Source organism: Nematolebias whitei, chromosome 20 (genome assembly GCF_014905685.2).
Source record: "Nematolebias whitei isolate Nwh7 chromosome 20, NemWhi1, whole genome shotgun sequence".
In the NCBI taxonomy this organism is placed as follows: domain Eukaryota; kingdom Metazoa; phylum Chordata; class Actinopteri; order Cyprinodontiformes; family Rivulidae; genus Nematolebias; species Nematolebias whitei.
The window spans coordinates 37,432,729-37,456,048 of NC_056517.1; the positions used below are offsets into that span (position 1 = coordinate 37,432,729).

Consider the following 23,320-nt stretch of genomic DNA (forward strand, 5'->3'; position numbering starts at 1 on the left):
GGATGGATGGATGGATGGATGGATGGATAGATGGATAGATGGATAGATGGATAGATGGATAGATGGATAGATAGATAGATAGATAGATAGATAGATAGATAGATAGATAGATAGATAGATAGATAGATAGATAGATAGATAGATAGATAGATAGATAGATATATGTGTATAATAAATGTTTAAACTGCATTATAGGGTGGAGTACTTTAGATCCCTCTCATTCAGATTCAGTTATAAATCAGAGGACTGCTATGCAGTTATAAACCATAGTTTCACTTTAAAATAAATCTTGAGCACAGAATTTTTAAGACATGAACAAAACAAATTATTTTTCTCTACATACCGGTAAAAAAAAAAAATTCACTCAAACAAGATTTTAGGAACTAACAGAGCAAAAAAGTCACAATTCACAGAGACAAGAGATTCTGTGGCATTTGTTAGAGCTATCACCTGCTTTCGGCAAATGTATAAAAGTTTAAATAGACATTTGCTTCACCTTTTTGGAGATACTGTAAGTGGATATTCTGATGTTGCTCGATGGTCCTTTGTTATTTATATTTCTTCCCGCTCTTGGTCAAAATGTGTATACAACTAGAATGTATTGTGGCTATTGCCATATTTGGCAAAGATGTCTTTTTTTGTTGGTAAGCCCGTTTAATTTACATTTTTAAATGCAAACTAACAGTTTTCACTGTTGTGAAATTAGTGCAATTCTTTTTTACACTATAAATAAAAGGTTAGATCTCTCACAAAAAAGTGAAATTAAAAACTAGAATAACGCTGCTATATGTGACACCAAGTCAGAGTGCAAGTCAGCAAGTTTAAGTGCTGACATCTTTCCTGTGCCCCTCGGTACCGGGTCAAAAACTCAGCAAGTGTGTGCTCATGTGTGTCAGCCTCTTCCTCCTTCTGTTTACTATTTTTATCTGTGGGTTTGACTTTTTTTGTTGTTGTCGTTTTGGACGACAGTTGTTCATAATTGCACAATGACAGAATCATAAGAGAAGGACAAAAACACAAAGTACGTGGACTACAGACACACGGAGAAACAAACTGACGAATGGCAGCAATTAGATGGGGAAACCAAGCATGTGAGGACAGAGGAGCGCTGAGGGGCTTCAGCTGCAGAATGGAATGTGTGTGCCAGTGTTGGATTTGTTTTGTGTGTGCTTAGAAGCTTTTTTTTTTATTATTCTAATAGACCATCTATCTTGTCTAAATATCAACATGGCTTCATAAGTCACCGGACAGTGTTAGAGGCTGGGTGCAGCTTTTTGACTGGTGGTAAAAAATCTGCATTTGTACATCAAATAGAACAAAAAAATATGCCTGGACTCTAACATCATTAAGAATGAGCACAGATAGAAAATGTTTGAAATGTCTGCCGTACTCTTGCACCGTTTCAGCCTTTTGATTTGACACTGAGACCTTGAGATTCGTCAGTTTGTTTTTATTCTTTTCACATTTTATGAATAACCTCCTCTCTGCAGTAAGAGCAAAAGTCACTCCTCGATTTGCTTTTTAAGGTAAGCATTCATCGTTTAATAAAATTCCAGACGCTTTTCCTTTTTCCTAATTAAGCACAACTTAATTGTTGCATAAAAGGTAGAGTCTATTCCATTGTAGTTCTCTAAATTTCCTGAATTCCCCAGCTTACCGTACTTGCCGCCGTACAAGTTGCACCACCGTATAAGTCACATCAGTTGCATTAGTCCAAAAATGTCTAATAAAGTGGAAAAAAAGATAAATAATTTGCTTTGTCATACAAGTTGCATCTATTATGCGTCATCGCCGATGTGTCACATTTGTTACGCGTCACCGCTGACCACCTGGAAACGTGGGCTGGCGGTGCGCCAAAAATCGATTGGCTGCCAATGTCGGCCACAGGAGCGTGCACGGGAGGACTTTAATAAGAATTTAACAAGATTAACACCTAAAAACAATTATTTGTTTGCTCGAAATTATAGTAAAGGTGTTTCTCAGTTGAACTTTTCCTTAATAAATGCATTTTGACAGTCAATGCAGCTGATTTGATGTTTGCTCCAGGAGTTCCAGAGCGAGACAAAGGTGGCTCTGAAGTGTCTCATTAATAGCCACTTTTACATATTAATGAGACACTTTGCTTGCCAAATGAGTTGAGGGCCCTCTAGTGGCTAAAAATGGTAGTGTTCAATATTTTCCATGTCAGAATGAATGAAATCATCAGATCTCAGAAAAAAATTGGATTATAAATATGGGGAAAAAACCAAATATGTTGCTTCAGACTATAAGTCGCAGGCATGCTAATTTATGCCAAAAGGTATGACTTAAATGTGGGGTCTACATCCCCCTGTGGCACTCCTTTCCGGTGGTGACCCCCCTGCCACCGGTGCATTGGCGGCTCTTGGCATCTGGGGTTGAGTGGTGGGGTGTGTGTCGGCCCACCCTGGTGGCTGTCTGCCGGGGCCTGGGTGCCCTCGCTTTGTCAGGCCTCTGTTGGGGGGGTGGTGTGACCTCGGAAGTCGGAGCTCGGTGTCCATGGCCGGATCTACTCTGGAGGAGTGAGTTGCCGGTGGGGCCTGTGGACTCGTCGCTGCAGCCTCCTGGGGTTCTGGATTGTGTTTGCTGGGGGTCGCCCGGGGCTTCCCTTTGCTTCTCTCTCTGGGGGGTGCGGTTGTCCCTGTTAGGGCTTGGGGGCCGCTGTGTGTCTGTGGCTCCGGTCCTGCCTGTGTTACCATCGTGTCCTGTGGGGACAGGTTTATGTGTCCCCACTTCCACTATTGAACATTTTTATGGAGAAACCTTATAGTGACATCATGCTCACACAGGTGCTTAGATCCAGGTGTTTATCAGATACACACTCAGTTGGGTTGTGGTGGCCATTAAATACATCTTGTATTACCATGTACTGTATAAAATACTTTCTAATGATGTTATAAGTATCATGTTGTTTGTTGTTGTGGTTTCTCGGTTTTGTCTTTTTTTTTTCTTTCCGCAGGTCTAGAGGCAGACTTCTATGATGTTGATTAGTGTTCTCGTTATCCTTCTCTCTCTTCTTTTTTTACCTTTTAACCCTTCTCCCACTTTTCTGCTTTGTTTTCTTCTTTGTTTTTCATCCCCATGTCCATTGCATCTGAAACAAACCCAAAGCAAATTCTAATAAAGTTTTATTTATATATCAAGCGGAGCATTAAGGCCAGCCAAAGTAAATCTGTTGGGCATCACTTTGACGCTCAGACAATAATTCTGAGTGTCACAATGCCGGACAGGACAAGGGAGAAAAAAAAAGGTGTGACTTATACAGTGAAAAATATGGTATATTTATGATGTCAACTGGTTTTACTGAGTGTTGACCTCTGGCACTTTAACCTTGTCTCACAATCAGACCACAACTAAAAGTTTATATTCATGTTTAAAGTTCACTATTTATGAGGTACAATGGTCAAATCAAGCCTGGTTTATTTTTACAATGATATTTGAGATACATTGAGATTATTAATTAACCATTTAACTTCTAAATCTGTGTGCAAAACAAAACAGGACCAAACCAGTTTGATGATGCAGCTGACATTTGACAGTGTTAATAGTTTGTTTTTTTCTGTTATTTTGTGCTTTCCGATTTTTCAGTTGTGTTGTTTTTTTGTTTGTTTTTTCCCGTGCATGTGCACATTCCTGTGTGTGTAGTTTTTTGTCAGTAACGTGTGTTAGTGTGATCTAGACATGGCTGCTGCTGATGAAATCACTTTTGATTGCTTACATTACAAATCATTCCCTTATTTTAGGGCACCGTCCATATGGAAACGGCGTTTTGTAAAAAAGGCAACGTTTTCTTTGTTTTTAGTCACTTCATCCTTGCATGCACACAGAAACAATGTTTTAGGAGCTTAAAAACTGTGTTTTTGAAAACAAAGTTCCAGAGTGAAAAAAACTTGCTATTCTCTGTAGACACAAAAATTCAACCTTTTGAAAACAAGGTTGTCATAGTCCAGGAGGTCTGCAACCTTTATGATCTAAAAAGCCATTTTTACACCTTCCTCGATAGTATTTTAATGTGACACAAGTTCCACTTTGTCATCACTCCACAAAAAAGTTTTTTTTTTCATTCTCATCTCTTTCTTCTTGTGTCTACAGTTTGAAGATTTCTCCTCGTCTTTTATCCTAATCGTGGTCTTGTGATGGCAACATTACACCGCCACCTACAGGTCTGGCATAGTTACTGCAGCATTTTGAGTTTTCCGTTTCCATGTGGAGGAAAATGTTTGTACAAATTGTGTGTACAGGGATATATTTAGAAATGGCCAACACAAAGACAATGTTTGAGTGTGGACTTCTCATATGGCTGCTATCAGGAGGGAGGAAGAACAAATAAAGTCTTCAAAATAAAACAACCTTTTATTTACATACAAAGTAAATGCACAGAGTGAGTTCATATGCTGCATGTATAGTGTTTGTGAATAATTTGAATGAGTGCTGTGCACTTGTGTGGTAACCCTGTATCGCTGGAAAGCTCATTTCTCTCAGAAATCAAAGTTAAATGGGTCATCTATCATGAGAATATGTGACTGGGACGCTTGTCTCTGCCATGCTCTGTGTGTTTCTTTGTAGGTGTGTGTGTCTTGCTCACACGCAAGGTGTGTGGTGCACGAGGAGTATGCCTTTGCAGCTGTATGCGTGTGCACACAGACCTATCCGTGTGTGCACATGTGTGTGTATGTGAAGGACGCTTGTCTTTGCCTATGCTATGATTAATGGTTTACATTGGGCTGTTCAGCCATGCATGTTTCTTGGTTTATCGTTTTATGCTGTCTCCAATTAAAGCTCCATAACTTGAGTGATGGCTTCACGCCAGTGTCCATCAATAGAGGCCATCAGTGGCCTCATGTGTTCAGGATATGGAAGCCACACACTAACTAATATCCTCTTGTGTCAGTGATATTGGGCAGTTTGCGTGCATGGTTATACAAATGTGCAGCGTATTTGTGCATAAAATAAAAAAAAAGAACTGATGTTTTTTACTGATCTATTTTACTTCCTATAATACAAACCAAATTTATTAAATAATTAGGTGGTGTGTTATGAATAGCACTCATCAAGCAGTATGTTTTTTTTTATTTATTTATTATTATTATTTTTATTAGCAGTAGAAAGCAAAACAGAAAGTGAGTTTTAATAATCTTTGCAGGAGTTTGGATTATTTTGTGTTGTGCATTTGCAGGTCTGTCTGCACCAGGCAGGCAGTAGTTGATACATATATCTGGACGTGCGAGCTTGTTCATGTGTGCACCACACAGACACCCACACACACCCCGCGTTGTATCATTTCACGCAATATTATTTCTCATATAGCTGTAATGACATTAGGCCGATATGTTGATTATACTGTCGGAAAACAGCAGGCTGCTGATTGGGTTACCGTATTACCTTATATCACATCTCTCCATTCATCCCTGTTTTTTTTATTTTTTTATTATTGCCCTCATTTTTCCAAATCAGATCCCACTTCCCCAGCTTCCAGGGCGAGGTTCCAGGCTATGCACGCAAGGTGATGTGAAGTAATATGATGCGAAGACGGCACCTAAAATAAATAAAATATTAAATAAAAGCAGGAGAAAAATGCTAAATCCCGAAAGCGGACAGTTTTGTAATAGGAGGACAAAGCCTGGTGATGGGGCCGTTACAATAAATGTTTTCTTGGTAGAAAACTGTTAGCATAAATACATTTGCGATCAAGCTGGCAAAAGGCCAAATGAGAGCACGGCTTGTACATGTGATGCTCTCTGCTCAGCATGCGTTTTTGACAAAAAACATTCAGCAGTTGTGCGGATCGGTAAAGGAAACGCAGGGTGTGATTTAGTGAAGCCTCACAATGAGAAGGAAGGAGAGGCAAGAAGGGAGAGCGGTATTTCAGAGTGGAATGCTGAGATTGTTAGTGAGAATGAGGTTTCATTTGCAGCTGAGACAGTGAGTGATGATGTCTACGGTGTGTGTTACACGGGTTTTATTGTATGTGCTGTGTATGTTTTATAAAAAAAGGCTGGTTGCCTCCTTCCTTCCTCCTATCCTTTGTCATATCCATCTCAGTGACACACAATAGTGACTAAAATCTAAAGTACCAGTAAACACTCTTCAGCAGTATAGATGCTTCTTATTTTCCCTCTTGCCTTCGAGTATGTACACACAAACATACAGACTGTAGTGTTAGTTTAAAGGAAGCAAACACTACACAAAACACAACTGGAAACAATCATCCTATGGAGAACCAAAGCCTTTTGGTGCTCGTTGGGTCTTAAACAGAAATATTAAACACAAGTGTTTCACCGCAACGTAAAGACAACACATTTACAGGTAATACTTTCACCATGACTGGATGTACAAGCAGTAAATGGAAAAAAAGTCACATCAGACATCCATAATATAAAGGCTGCTACACCACATCATGGATATACGACACAAGGAGAAAAATGAACGGTGGTTATCTTCAAATTATTAAAAAAATGAGGGAGGGGGACCGATTTAATATTCAGCAGTGGCTGAAGCAGCTGGGGGATGGGACAGACAGCGGACCTATGGATGGGGGAAGGCGTTGAGGCGATGAAGATGATGAAAATTAATCAGTCCCATCATCTCTAAGGGAGTTTGGCCAACCAACCACCTCAACACGTCAGTGTCACTAAAAAAAGGAAACAGAATCTTTGAACTTCCTGATGAGTTTCAGACTTTATAAGTGTGCAAAGGATTCCAGTAAAAGTATTAAAACAGGTAAATCACAAGGATTGTTTTTTTTTTTTTGTTATAATTATCTGCTTTATAGTACTTTTACTTTTCAATCATTTGCAATATATCTCACAGTCATCAACATATAGTAATACTTTGCACCACATGTCCATGACTAAAAGCCAGAAGCACCCGGTTTATAAAATCTTTTTTTTTTTTAAAGGAATAATTCAGTTGGTTTACATGAAGCGGACAGAACTGGGACCTTTATGTTGGGACGCAATTCCTCGGGAGGGGTGGGGTTGGGCATTTTTAAAGATGAGCTCAGCGCATCCTTCAAACTAAAAAAAACCATTGACCAATAAAAATTTACTAAAAACCTGGACTGAGTGAGTCTAAAGTTAAGAGGCTTACACATGTTTAAAATATTTATGGTGTTTGCATGGATTTAACATGCGTTTTGCAAAGCTGCAGATAAAATTCAGGATGATTTTATTTTATTGTAATATTTTTTTTGCCCATTAAAGTTTGAGAATATTTGCTGCCATGGCTAACACAACACATCTCACCTGTATTTCATCAAACACTCCTCGTATGCTCAAAACTATTTGAGTAAATGAGCTGTATCACATTGTGAATCCTCGGCTAATGTTCCTAGTTTACCCCCTAGGATCCTGTTTGCTAATTTAAATGTGCTAGCTTAGCGCTTCAATCAGTTTTCCACCCACTTATATTACTTCTTTTCAATTATACAGATTACTATTGCTGGTGGAGCTTATTGAGCTGTACTTTTGATTCAAAGGCACATGGCCCATTGAGGCACAGGCACTGACTGATACGCACACACATGCGCGAGTGCACACCACTTGATCTGCATATCATTATACTTTTGATTCAATGCCAAGGTTTCCCCGAGAAAGACATCAGAGCCAAATGGAGCGAATGTGCGCACAACACCTGTAGGATTTGTGTGTGAATGTGTGCGCCCGTGAGAGCGGCAGCTGTGAAAGCTGCACCTGTTTAATTGAATTAGCCCCGCACAGGCTGCCAAAAAAGCATGGCATCAACAAGCTCATTAGAGCAATTAGTTAATTAATTGTCTGCATGGCAGTGGCTTCCCAGAAAGCTGCGTCTTCATTATCTGATGACTGCCGCCTGTTGGATCATTGAGCGAGAGCTGATAATACATTATGTCTGCAGGCTCATACAGCTCTTCAAATGTCACTGGTTTCTTTGAATGTGGTTCTTTTGGGTCAAAGATACACCTACATGCATGCTTGTGTTTGTCTGCATGCGGTATGATTTCAGCATGGCGGCCAATATTGGTGTGCATATTGCGTTGAAAGGTTATGTGGGGGCCGCCACTCCCACAGGTAAAGATAGAGCAGTCCTCCTAGCCACTTTCTAATCTCTCTTTTATTAGAAGTTAATATCTTGCCCGCTCTTTCTCACTCCACACTCCCACCTGCTTAGAAATGGCCCCTCTCCATCTTTTTAATTCAATTATATTAGCCACCCTCTCTCTCCTCCAACGCCAAACCTCACATCTCTCTTTAACACCGTCTCCTTTTTCCCCCCTCGCTGTCTCTTCTCAAGTCGTTCCTCTTTTCATTGTCCCTAAATTTTCCATTTCTATTCTTAATCCTAGATGAAGGATAGGTCAATCAAGAATTTGCACACATCTCATCTGTGTCTTCACAAAAAAAGAAGAAGAAGAAGAAGGAGAAAAAACACGACGGCCAGGTGAAGCGAAAAAATAGCTGTGATAGGAGGAAAGTATAGCAGGAGCTGAAGGAAGAACCCCAGGGGTGAAACTTTGATTGCTAAAGTAATGAGACTTGATCATTTTGAGGTTTTTCTCTCAATAGGAGCTCAACTAATAGGAAAGCCCAAGACTTAAGCACTCATTTGAAATAAAATCACAAATCTGATATTCTTTCTTACGGACTTCAGCCAAGGTCCCGTAATCTCTACCGGAGAATTACGGCTCCACACGCCCCGCATGGGAACTTTTAATCATCTCTGATGGGGGGGCACATTCGAAGATGAGAAAAATCGCAGTAATGTATTAATTATGTAACAATATTATGGAGTTCTGAAAGTCTGAGATTTAAAAGCCCAGAGCTGACCGACATTGTGATCTTTAGCTACAGTAGCTGAATTCATCATGCTGATATTTGTAGACTCGGAAGTTACTCGTGTTTTTATTTTGTACTCTAAAGTTCACATGCATTTTATGTTTTTTTTATTGATCTTGATTGCAGCTGCAAAAAATAAAGTCCTCATTGTATTCAATCAGGTGAAACTATCTGGGTATGTTAAAGCCTCGCATATGGCACCACGTATAAGATTTAGAAGTTGAAGCTGTATACCAGAGCAAATGAATAAGCCCCTTTCATGCATGTGATGTGTGACATTTACAGCCTCATCATTCAGATATAGGTCACTTTAACATTTTCCTCAAAGCTTTATCCACACATAGCGCTGCCATTCCCATGAGATTAGACGGTGCATCAATTGTGGTATCCAGGTGAAAGTTGTCTCGCCACATCTGCTGTTGCCATGACAATTTATATTAGGGTGACAAGTGTGTTGTGGCTGTGAATAAAAAAAAAAAGTGATGATGGATGGAAGTTGTTCAAAATACAGTTTTGGTGCATGTTTAAGCTTGTATATGTGTCACAGAGGAGCAGGTGATGCTGGTCTATAAATGAGCCAAATTATTATTATTACTGGTCAGGTTCGGTTGTATACAGATGCCATAAAACAGCTGGAAAAATATGGAGTTTAGTATAATCTTTATTTTATCTGTTATTTATTTAGATTAAAATAATACGTTTCTTTTGGGTGCTCCCTTCTTCAGAGGTCACAACAGCGAGCGAACTCACATGAAAGATTTGGCTATTTTTTTTTACGACAGATGCACTTTCTGATACAACCTGGGCTTGAACCCGCAACCTCAGGATTACAAGACAGTGGCACTGACCACCACGCTGCAGCCCCTTAGATATTTGTTAAACTGATTAATCTAATTTAATCACACACACACAAAAAAAAAAATGTTCAAACTTGTCCCAATAAACAATATGAAGGCAATATTACAAGAACTGTTAAAAAAATATCAATAAAACATCAATAGGTTAAAATAATACCAACACTAAACACAACAACAACAACATAAAATGTATTGTAATGTAAAAAAAAAAAAAAACGTCTTTAACATAAATGAAAATATCTTGAAAATAAAAAAGATTCAAAAGACAAACTGGGGTCGAGTTAAACAGTTGCTGGAGTTTATGGGATGTCATGGCTTTAATTTGGATTTATTTTAATGGCAATAATATTTAATATGTGTAGAAAATGTGCTCTTTTGCTTCATTTATCATTTGAAATCCAATTTGCACTATAAAAGAGATTACCACAAAGTAGATGGACCTTTACATTCTTTTGTATTTGCTTAACTTTAACTGCACTGAAATTTACATAAAGAATTGCTTAAGTTCTGTGAAAACTCATTTTATTTCCCAATAGTCCCACTAAGAATTGGTGGATTATTCAGATAAAAGTAATTTTAATTCAATACTGCAGAACTGACTGTCTTGTTGCTTACAGTCGTTACCATCCATTAGCAACGCTGTAAATAATTTAACCACACGTAAGATGGTTTTTAACTCATTGAGACACTTAAACTAAGTAAAAATGGAGCTTACCAGTTTTATATGATTCTAAATCTAAGTCAACTTTCTGATTTTAAAACCGCAAAGGAGAAAATCGACACGTTACATTTTTTGTTACCAGCTAAAAATGTGTCTCACAAATTTTAAATCATTTAGTCTGGTTAAACTGTGCTGGTTTGAGGGTGCACATATGACACACACATGTAAGTCTGTTGTGGTGTAATGTATTAGAGAGGTTTTTGTGTGCGCGCGCGTGTGTTGATGGTCTATGAGGCCTCCTTACTAATCTAACACAGGGCTCATCGAAAAGTGCTAATGAAAAGGGTCTTTGATTTGGTGAGGGGTTCGGATTCAGAGGCCCACACACACACTCTCATTCATGCATGGGGTCCAGAGTTCAACCACTGGTTGCTTCCTTGGAAATTATACCCACCCAGTAATTACTGAAGTATAGTAATACACACTTAATTGTTTTGTTCCAGTAAGTACATATTTCAGTTTTATTGATGTCCGTTTATGGTAGCGCATTTTCACATTTGATTATAGAATTACAGACGTTGCTTCCACTGATGTCACCATAACAGTGCACGTCACCATGGCAGAGGACACACAACATGGCAGCAATGGTGGAAGCATGTGTGAATTTAGATGAGAGTTTCAAAAGCTGGTCCCTTTCATGAGTTTTAGGAGGTTTTGAACCCAAGATGCAGACAGAACTCAAGTGTCGGAACTTAAACGATAAGGCAAATACTAATTTGTTGACAAGAGAACTTGCGACGCAGCGAAACTACTGACAACGCTGGAAAAGTCAGGAAGCGCATGAGAAGGAAACATTATGGCAGGTAAACAGCACAACGTAGAACCAAGGAACCAACAGAAGGACACAGAATAATTAAATGAATGACAAGCAGAAATCACAAACACCTGGGGAAGAAGCGACTAGGAACAGGTGAGAGTGGGCGGGGGATGAGCAGAACAGGAAGGCATGAATCATCACAAGGTTCCATACTCGGGAATACCAAAAATTGGAAAGAGCAAACAAAATTGCACAAAATAACGCAAAAATACTAAAATGTAAAAATACTGAAAGGGTCTAGGATGATGCTCAAATGTTTATCAAAAGATGTTGCAAAGTTCCGATGGGCTACGTCCAATACAAGTTGCTGGGGTGCAAATTTGGGCCTTTTACTGAATACACTGGCTTTTGATTTTCCTCAATCCAAAGAAACTCTTGGTGCATCTCAAATGCATCCTGTGACCAGGTTGGATTGGTAACATGGATTATTGCAGCAGTTTTTATAAATTCAAAATGCATTCAACCCACCCACATTAAACACCAAACTTAGAGCACCAGCCATAGGCACATTTAACGCAGTATTCTTAGCTCATGAACCAGCGTGATGATGTACTTATGGCCTGATGCATGCTCGTTAATCCAGTTAGATACATCTAACAAGGTCTTTGGATAAAAGACAAAATGTTTTAACAAAGAAGAACCCATCAAGAGGACCTGACTCAACCTTGGTAGAACTATGCACAGTGCACAATGTCAGGTTCTTTTAGGTAATCAAAACATTAATAGACTAATGTGATATGAAGTAATCAGAGTATATACATAGCCATCTTTTCCTGCTTGTTCTCGACGAGGATGGACGCTTTTCCCTCCTGCTCCTGCCTCCCTCTTGCTTTGCTCTTTGTCTTGTGAATCCTATCGGAGCCTCTCACTGCATATCCTCTGAATTGTAAATAAAGGATCTGGTCAGCTGGTCTCTCAATGCAATTGATACAATTTTCTTGACAAGAAGACAGTGCGAAGGAAAGCCCTCTTGCCCTGAAAAGACACTTGCAGCTGGATACACTATGGATTCCTGGGGGCAATAGAATATGGTGTCTCTGTATTATCAGTGGAGGATGTAGAGATGCACACATAATTGGATTTACGATAACCGGATTTCTGCTTTTTGGAGTTGGCAGGTATCTGGCATATCTGCTCTCAAAACAGGTCTCTCTTGAAAATGAGTCCTCGTGACTCAATTAAAGTACCCGAATAAATATAGGGTAAATAAATATTGATAAATTCAGAAGATGGCAGCAGCGGTTCTGGCAATTGTAAGGCTGCCTGCCTTGCATGAAGGAATGCCCCGAGCGGTAAGCTCTCAGACTCAGACGCTGCATGAGCTGAGCCGTAAGTTGGACGAAGTTTCTAAGAATCGCAGGCCACTTGCGACTCCTGGAACTCACTGGTGGGAAGGAATAGACCATGGAGAAGGTTACAAGCTCTGTCCGACAGTGTGACCACAACATTTAGCTGTTTGGAATCTCCAGTGAGACGTACCAGCAGAACTACGAAGGCAGACATGGAGATTCAAGCAGAGGCTGCCTGACCCAAAATAATTGTGTTATCTGAATTTGGCTTCCCCACTCATTCTAGAATTGGCCATCTATCTCAAATTTCTCTTGGTTGTTTATGTGAATGAGGAGCTTTGGTGCTCTTGCTTTGGTGCAATGACAATAAAGCTGATTCTGATTATCTCAAATCCTTTGTCAAATTATTGACTACCATAATGACTTGACTACCATCACCTTTGGCTCAAAAATTCTGCTGTTCTCTCCCTGATTAATGATCATGGCTGGTAAATTCTAAAAAAAATCTTTCCTTATCTCATTGCTCCCAAGTTTTACAGCCTCAAATCACAAAAAAATGTAACGATCATGGCTATACCCAGATATAAGGTCAGAGGAGAACAAAGATTCAGGATGAATTTACAGTGATTTAAAAAGTGTTAAACTATACAATGAGCCAGGGAGGGAGTTGGCATCCTGAAGAGCAAGGAGATGACAAGTGGTCGGTTGGCAGGGGTGATAATGTTACTGTTACAATGGAGGTCAGAGTCAATAGTGGTGAGAGCTGACTCAATGGTTCCAGGTGAAGAAGGTCTCTGTCTGAACAATGGCAGGTGATAGAAAGGCGTGGAGCCAGCTGAGGAGGCACAGAGGAGCTCAAGTTCCACAGAGGAGGTTCCAGGAAACGCGAGGACATCAAGGATTATTCACTGGAGGCATGGAGAGAATACAAAGTCATTAGTATTTAGTTTTAGACATGCACAAAAGGCTAGACCAGAACTACCATTGGCACGTAATGCTCCAGTGCTGGCTGAATGTCTTCTGCAGTCTTTTATGCTCCTCATGCTCATCAAGCCGATGATCCTCAGGTGCTGCTGATTAGAGTCTGGCTATGGGTACAGGAGATGTCAGAGTAGAACTTCTATGGATAAACTTATTATTTTATGTTGCTAGAAGAACCAGCATTGCTTGAAGAATGAGTGGTGAGTCCATTGTTCTTTAATATTTCAAACAGGAAGTTTGCTGACATCAACTAAAAGCACTCTTAATGGACATGTGTAGGTTAGACAAAAAAAAATCTAAATCATATTGTTTTTAAAGAGCTTCAGATAAACTGATACACGCCAAGAATCAGTAAAGTGTTTATCCCAGGTACACTTTCTACATCTCCTATGCTAAATTTACACACAAGATCTTTGGAAATGGGCACTGTGATTTTTAATGAGCTCAGGAAACAAAGATAATAGAGACAACCACAACGACCAATGAGGTGTCAAAATACTGTCACTTCAATTACTTTCAGATAAGACGTAATCACATCATAGAAAACAAAATGTTCATAAATAAGGAATACCACTGTATACTGTATTTTTTTTACTTTATTATATTTTTCTCATTCTTATTTATATGTATAAAGTAGATAAGCAAGTGTTTCTCAGCAAAAAAAAAAAAAAAAACACACAAAAAACATTTTTTGGCAATAAACAAAGATCATATTGGCCAAATAAGTCATATTTGTTAGTATAAAATCACAATTTAGGGAAATGCCACTTTTTAAATAGACTGGTGTGTGCTCAAATTTTCTTCACGTATAGACGTAGAGAGTAAAAGGATCACGTAACACATTTGTGAAGTTGGCATGTCACAATCTGGCTTAAGTCTCTAAAGAAGCAATACACAATCAACAGTCAGCCCATTGCAACACAAAGAAAACCTGACCGCACTGCAGAACAAAGTATAGAGCACACACACACTCCCTCACACACAGATGAAGGGAAATCTTAAATAAGGAACAGAATTGGGCAACATTCTCTAAATCAAATCCAATGTGGAACATAAGGGAATTCTCCTCATTTTTCACTTCCTTTAAAGTTAATCATCTGTCCTTCGTCTCCTCCGACTCCCTCCCTCCTCTCTTTTGCCCTCTCTCCATATTTAATAACTCATCACCACCATCTTTGCTCCACTGGGGGTTTAGTAGTATCCCAATAAAGAACCATGTTCGTGAGAATATCACCCAGCCATTGAAGGGAACAAGACTTGAGGATGGTGTTAATATTGTTTTTGTTCTTCTACAGTTATTTCTGCACTTATTTTTATTTTATTTTATTTTTTCTTCTCTCATCTCCATCATCTGGCCTCAGTTTCACCTCAGTGAGAACCAGTGGTAATGAATGTGAGCATTAAAGTCATACTCATGATGAATGGAATGGCCTTTAGCTTTCTCTCGTTGTCCTTTATCTCCACCTCTCTCTCCCTGCTTTTCTTTCTTCCCTGCCTTTCCTCCTCCTTTCAGCCCTCTGGGTACATCAGAGTGTGTGGCAGCAATGTTTTTTAAGCTTAAATTAACCCATTTACTATATCCTTGACCAAACTAAGTCGTTTGTCTGCTGTGAGTGTTATAGTAATATGGACACAAGTCAGGCAGCTAAATCAAACACATTTTACTTGAGATAAAAGCAGCACTCTTTTACAGCACCATCTTAATCACCCTGTTACTTTTTAAACAATCAGTTGTTTCCAGAAAGTGGCAGAAAGTTTGTGTGATTATGTCACTGTCACAATTGGCTGGTGCACCCAATGGTGCAAGCAGGCAGGCAATGACTTATGATAATATAAAATAAGGAATTTATTTTACAAAACAAAAGAGCTGATGGGGCAGCAAACTTACATAAACCAGGAAATGAACACGAGGAGCAGACTAGGTATCACAAGGAACAGGACAACACCATTGGACAGAGAACAACAGAGGCAACTAACATAGAGACACAGACTTATATACAGGTAACACCAATTAGACCAAGTGATGACACCTGTGAGTAATCACAGATGCCAGAGAAGGAGACAAAGGATGCAAGACATGAACACGACACAAGATGGGGCTAGATGTTAAAGAAACACAAACCCTATAAGAGAAACGGAGTATCTTGGGAACACAGACAAACACGATACCAGGGACAAAACCACAACTCCTACAGTCACATTGTATTCTCATTCATTATCATAATTTTACAGTGCAAAACCTTCATGTTTATAAGTTTTAGTAAGTCTGAAAAATAAATATTTGAAGTGTTGTATACACAAGCTTACCTACTTGGAAAAAGTGGTGTTTCAGTAAAATCCAATGATTTAAAAAATACCATCCTAAAGGCTATAGCAGAATACATATAAAACAAAATAACTGCGTGTCAAATATATTTTTGCACCAAATTAGCACTGCACATGCAAATTAACAATGCAATGTTCTACAAAAAAAAAAAATAATAATTGTTTTCACATTCACATGGAGGCTATCATGACACTTGCCTACTTTTAACATTCAATGTCCAAATGGCGACACACCACCCCCAATTCCACCTCTGATTCTGTTCAACTCCTACTAGTTGTGGGCCTCAAAAACACTGCCCTAAAATGGGTTGAAAAAAAAAACCCAGCAAAGTCTGGTGAGGTCTGAATGCATCTATGGTAAGGGAGCCCAACTTAAAACAATCTTACCCTTAGTCACAATCCACATGGTCCTTAAGTCACTTTGCCATTGATGTGCAATTTAGCTCTCATCTTATCGAGTCTTCTCAGGTGTAGGTGATTTGCCACTGTGACTTGTTTCCACGCTGTGGGTGGGATGTCAGTGCAAAGTGGGCAGTGTCGTAACAGGTCATTATGTTTTAGCCACTCCACCCATTGCCATCCTTCATCACCCTATAATCAGATATAAAATTATTTAGCTAATTCTATAGCACTGCTTATAAGACTAGGTGTAGCCATGCTGCACCATCATCTCCGATATCTTTCTGAAAATGTGCTCATTTCTTGTAGCGCCATCTGTCAACACAGTCAGAGAGGAAATGGAAATTCAAATGTAGTTTGGTGTTTTGCTGCGTGGGTCATCTACGTAGCTCCTCTGGTCAGTCAGTGACTGGAGTATGCTTATGTCAAAATCGTTACCTTGGCCACATTCACTTGGAGCCACGAATATGGTGCCCCCCTGGACTGGTCTGAGTGGGGGTGGGTACCAGCAGTGGACAGACATTGTTTCTGGTGCAGTGTGGTGTGGAACCAATGAGTTTAGACAGTGGCAAAGCACCATGAGTTCTGTTGGCAATGCCTCCATTCCAAATGCATCAAGGATCCATCCATCCATCCATTATGTTTTACCCGCTTCTTCCTTTTTGGGTCATAGAGTGTAAATGTCCAACCATTGCTGTGCGAAAGGCAGGGGACACCCTGGACAGGTCTCCAGTCCATCACAGGGACACATAGACAAACAAGACAAATAATTATTCATTCTCTCACGCACACCTGGGGACAATTTAGAGTTACAAATCAGCCTAAAATGCATGTTTTTGGTCTGTGGGAGGAAACTGAAGTACAGGGATGCACCCACACACGCACAAAGAAAACATGCAAATGCCACCCAGAATGACCCTCGGCTGGGCTTCGAACCAGCAACCTTCTTGCTGAGAGGCGGCAGCTCTGCCAACTGCGCCACCATGTGGCAAGGATCCTTTAACTGTTTTTGTGTCCATGATTCCTCATTGCTTGCAAAGGTGGAACCCACTCATCATCAATGGTTACTCTGTCGCTGTTGTTTTCTTATTTTTCTGTGAAGATGTTGTCGTGTTGTGGATGAAATATTTAGTAAGCATATGTTGCATCCTGAAAAAAAATAAATAAATGCAGAGTGGGAGGACTATAACAATTTTAGTTTTTCTGTTCAGCATGCTAAAGCTTGCAAGGTGAAGTTCAAATGCAGAGTTCCCATACAGTGGAACAGACAATTTTGATTTATTATACCTTTTAAACAGTATGTTGTTTTAATGATAGTGAGTAGAAATAAATTAGGGCTCGGCCCTTCTCTCCATAGCTTCTTGAGGACGTCTCTAAACATGTTGTACAACTTTATGTTAGTCAAGAAGCTTTATAGGTTCAGAGTCAAAGCCGTAATGTTTCTTTGGTCTTACACAAAGCTTTTACGATCTGTCCTTTCACTGCTATGGAGACAACGCAGAGGCAAACATCCCTAAATTTTACCATCTTCTTGTTTTGGTTTGTCTGTTTAGCACAGATCACACATTTTTCTCCTTGCTTGCCCACTTGTCCCTCTCGCAGCTTCAAACCGCACACAGCTACAGAAACTGCTCTTACTTCTCATTTTTCTGCTCCTCCCTCTGTTTGTGTGCTCCCCACGGTTAGAAACAATGGGGTTCACGCTGAATGATATCAGCAAGACCCAGGATCAGACCGAAACGATCCGAGCGCAGACAGAGAGCAGAGACAACAGATCCAGGATCAGATGCACCATGCCGGCATAGACATGCTGCGGCAGGTGCTAATTCTTGAGCATTGCACCACTGAAAAGAAGGTAACTGTTCACTCCATCATTCCAATAACAACGTATACATTCCTTATATTGGATTTTACAACTGTTCTGCAAAAGATTAACTAAAACAAGGTCATTTGACTTTTCAGTTTTCACCTCAAATAGCTGACATTTATTCAAATATGTTTAACTGGAATACCTTGACTAATAAGGAAAATAAATGGTGATTAAACGTCTAATATATATTAGATTAAATATACTTTTCACTCTTTTTGTACTGTTTGGTCTTTCCCAACAATAGGACTGATAAGGGGGGTTGCACAGGTGGGGGATTCATTCAGATGTGAATTTTTCATGTGCAATATTCACTGCGACAGAAGAGGCATTGTCTGTCTCCACAAAGGTGCTCATAATAAGATGTTAGATACCAGATATTAAGATGTTTTCTATATTTAGAACCTTGTTAAAAACATATTTTAGAAGCTATGGTTACAAAAAAGAATAAAAGAAAACATCTTAAAAACCCTTCTTTAAGTTGTTCTTAAGAACCCGTTTTCCACTTTGCCTTTTTTATGATAAGAGCAAAACATTTATTATTTGTTGTTTTTGTTGGAATTCATTAACCAGGATGAAAAATAAAAATGTTACGCTAATTTTAGGAGACATTCAAAGGCTTACATTTGTATTAAAACAGGAAGGAGCAGACAAAATGTAGCCCTTTCCACTGGCGATACACTTTTCACTGTTATATTTATTTATTTATTGTATTTTTGGGGGTGGATAAGGTCTGTTCTTGGTGCTGACTGTACAACAATCACAGAGGAGAAAGCTCTTTTTGAAGCTCACTTGAAATATGTTTAAATGAAAACAGTTTATGATCTAATCCGAATCTGTAAACAAATTAATTTGGACACAGTCGAAGCTGAAAAACTCTAATCTTGGACTAAAAGTTGTTTTAACGAATGATTTCGTACGTTAAGATATTTTTCATTACCTGTGAAATGAACTGCTTTGACAGGTGTGTGTGTCAGTGTCGGTGTGTGTGTACTCCATGTTTTGCTCTGTGAAGTCAGTGGACAGATCATTACATTCTGTCCAGGGATCCAGTTCCTGCTCCACATCTGTCCTTGCTTTACGCACCAAAGCTTCTTTTTCCTCCCTCAGATCTTTCTCGCAGACTCACCCCCACTTGCAGCTTTGCATACACACAGTAACTGTACTTCACTGTGAATTAAACTGATTTATTTGTGCAAATGTCCAAACATTAAGAGATCTGAACGTCCTTTTCACATTTGTTCCCTCGTTTACTCTCACTACTGCACATGTGGACTTGCTCCCTTCTCAGAAGAAACACGAGAACAATGATTTTATGTAGATAAACAGCAGCTCTTTACAAAATGCCTTTATTTTAGAAAATGTGCATGCTTTATTTTAGTGTTATTTTCTTGATAGGAAGGACTGATTAAAATTTCACCAAAATATGGTTTTGACAGTTAAACAAAAAAATGGTGCAGAAAATTTAATTGAACAATAATAAAGAATGATTTTGTAATTTATTTTTAAAGGAATATAAAATGTAAAGCCTGGTCAAGAGTGAGCTTTAATACAGAATAATGCATCCCTCTCCATGTTCATCCAGACTTGTGACAATGTAAGAAAACAAAAGCATTTTACTAGAATTAAATTATCATTTAAAAGTACAAATAAAGAACTTTAAATCTTTGTTAAGGTCAGCTTGGGTTTCCTGAGCTGTCCCTTAGTTCTGCTGCTATAGGCTTAGACTGATGGAGGACAAACTGACCACACTTTTCACTCTGATACTGTCTTTACTTACTCTGCTCAACCTGCTTTGTATTTGTAATTATTTTTTCTATCTTAACATGTGTTTTTTTGTCTTTCAGACACACCTGGACCTGGACCTATACCTGGACCTGGACCTATATCTGGACCTACCATTCTGTGTTCGTCTGTCTCTCCTTCCTGTCCTCTCAACCAGCCGGTCAAAGCAGATGGCCGCTTGTCCTGATCCTGGTTCTGCTGGAGGTTTCTTCCTGTTAAAAGAGAGTTTTTCTTTCCACTGTCTCCACTGTGCTTGCTCAGGATGGGAGACTGTGATGAAGCCAAGATTCAACTTGTCTGCTGGATTCCTTAGATAGAGAACTTTACTAACTGTCTTTATGTTTGTGAATGTTTCTGTAAAGTGCCCTGAGACAACTTTGTTGTGATATGTAGCTATATACTGTACATAAACTGAATTGAATTAAACAGTATATTAAAATATAGTGATGATTTAACAAAAAAAAGTTTGAATTCACTTATTCTCATTTCATTTGTAAATAAATACATTTGTAGAAACACTCTTCACTTCTATATTTACTTTATAATACATGTAAATTTGTTTTACAAATGCAATCGATTGATCTAAATGTGCTGAACCTTTGCTTGAGCAACATTTCTTTAGGTGTATTTAGCTGAATTTTAGTTTAAGACTACTACTTTCTCTACAGCATTAGGACACACCCATCACAGTGATTTACATAACCACAACATGGTAATTTTAACATAAAGTTTAACTGATTTGTTTCAAGCTCCCAAACTTGGAAGTAATGAAAAGATTAATATTACAGAGACTATGGAGTTTATCTTCCCAAGACTAAATGGAAAGATTTAAATAAGCAGAAATGAGCACAAAAAATACATAAGTAAGAAATTTGCTAAAAAAGCTGAAATGAGCAAAAATAGCTGAGAAAGACAGAAAGAAGCAGAAAAAGCTGAAATGAGTTTATAAATTTGGATTTAGCTGAAAAAGCTAAAATTAGCATAAAACAGCTAAATTGTCGCAGAAAAAGAAAAAAAAGCTAAAATGAGCATAACAAGTTGAAATTCACATAAAGAAGTTAATTAGCCTGAAAATAGCAGAAATTACCATGAAAAACTTGAATTTATTTAAAAACAGTGGAAATGCACAAAAAAAAAGAAAGTACAAGCTTAAATTAGCACAAAAACAGGAAGAAAAAAAAAACATATTTGCCCAACTAGGCTGAAAGCAAAAGAAAAGAGCACAAAAAAATGGAAATTATCTGAAAATACGCTGAAATTTGCAACAACAACAAAAAGGCAACTGAAAAGTAGCTTAAAAGCAGAAATAAAATGAAATTAGCAGAAGGAAGTGGAGAGAGCACATATTTGCTGAATTAGGCTGAAAAAAGTGGAAATATGTGCAAAAAATGTGAAATTTGCTGAAAAAGCTTAAATTAGCAGGGAAAAAAAACAGCTAAATAGCAGGTGAAATGGTAGAAAAGTAGCTGAAAAAACATTAAAATTTGCAGCAGGAAGCTGAAGGAAGCTGAAGTAGAACAAAATGTGAAAGGAGCAGTAAAAGGTTATAAACACATCTACAGACTTGAAGGATGAGCTCAATTAATTGTTTTATGAGGAAAAAATGGCAGAAAAGGCTAAATATTTCAAAAAGCTAAAGTCGTATCAATACCAAAAGCCACAGCAGGATTGCCCTGAAAGAGCCGAACGTTTTGATTCATGATTTGCTGAAATAGTTTGAAAACTGCAGGACGAGAATCGTGCCGAAGAAAAATGGATCACAGTGTGAACGCTTCACAAACATTCACACAATTATTCGCTTTGGAGAAAGAAGCACAACTCTGAGGTTTGCCAATAAAAAAAAAAAAAGCAACAACAAATAAACAATAAATCATAAGAGTTAAAGCTCAAAACGTGAGGGGGGTGGAGGAAACATCGTCACATCTTGGGGCTTTCTTCCATCTTTCTCACACCAAAAAGAACCAAATAAAGTTTAGACGTTTGATTTAAGAGAAAAATGTGCACACCGTTACAAGTTTTGTTTATTAGTGCACTAACCAGCAGGGATGTCATGTTCTGCACATTAGAAGAAGAAACAAACTTTGATAAAGACAAATATGTTAAAAAAGCATCAAACGAAAATAGATGTAGGTGAAGCAGGTCGTCTTCAGACGTGGACAGACAGAGTCCGCACAGAACACCTAACAACCATCGCAGCATCTCGGTGAATTTTCTCTCCACTCGCCTTCTCTTTTCATCTCACTTATTGCTCATTTCTTTTCTTGCCTTTCCACATCTCTTTTATCCCACCCCCTTCACTACATCACACCCCCAACTGTTGAAATATGATTTTCCCCCTCCTGTCGTCCTGTCCCTCCTTTTCTCTCTCTTTTCTTTATCTTGTCATTGCCTGTCAGTAGGGATTCCATCTGCGCCGAGTGTTGTGTGCGTGTGAACACATTGAGACTGAGATACACTTAAGAGCTCATTGATTTAAAAATACCTTCGATATTGGAGATCCCCTCCTGCAGATTCGTCGAGGAGCTTATCACACGTGCGGAGACATATGCAGAAACCAAAGCTCCACTCCAAAGTTTCTCCTTAAACTTTGTGATTGACCTAGTTAGCGCGTCGTTTGACAAGTTGTCTGTTTTGACACGACATCCTCTGGTGTTTATCAGCATCCATTCTGCCTATCACACGCTCACATTGGGAATTTGTGCACAGACGCACACTCAAAGATAAATCAAGCTAAGATTTTAAAAATAAATAAATAAAAAAATGGCTGGAAGTTAGTGATGTGCTTGCTCCGAGTCGAGTTACACCAAATGCAATTTTCAACATGAATAAAAGATTTGGTCATTTTCTGGGTGCGCTTGTGCGTACGTGCACGCTCGTGTCACTTATCTGATGTCATGTTATATCCGTCCACAGCACTATCCCTTTGTTTGGATGCTCCTGCGTGATTTAGCTAGTTTTTGTACGTTTTTTTTGTCCCCTCCCTCCTCCTGTAGAAACTCAGGTTTAATGTTAAGCTAGCCTGGTCACTGATAGTCAGAGGTCAGAGGTCAAAGAGCCAAGTTAACTCCATCAATCGCGCTGGACAGTTACAAACGAGCGCTCAGCTCTGGTCAAAACAGTCCCTGGATCACGCAGGACAGCGGGCGGCTAGGGGAGACGGAGAAAGAAAGCGCACCGTTGACTCAATTTGGCATGAAGGACTGATGTAAATTAAAAGTGGAAACTTATTTCCACCCTGCATGCTCAACTCGAATACATTTGGAGTGAAAATAAAGTTCATATTTGGTATAATTTTTGATGTTGCGAAGCAAGACAAGCCTGCGGACTTATCGTTCCATTATTAGCATCTGTACACTTTATAGATGCCGTATACTATCCAATATAAACAACCCTGTTTCTTAAAAAGTTTGAACTTTATGAAAAATGTAAATATAAACAGGAAGCAAAA

General features: G+C 38.9%; 1 protein-coding gene across 1 annotated transcript in view; it reads right to left on the bottom strand.

Annotated features, from left to right (window-relative positions):
• Window positions 1–16,743, bottom strand: part of pex2 (peroxisomal biogenesis factor 2) — an 81,072-nt gene extending 64,329 nt beyond the window's left edge. The window contains exon 1 of the mRNA XM_037694001.1: window positions 16,659–16,743. Within this exon, the coding sequence (XP_037549929.1) occupies window positions 16,659–16,743 (85 nt within the window). The remainder of the gene's footprint in view (window positions 1–16,658) is intronic.
• Between the last annotated feature and the right edge of the window lie 6,577 nt (window positions 16,744–23,320).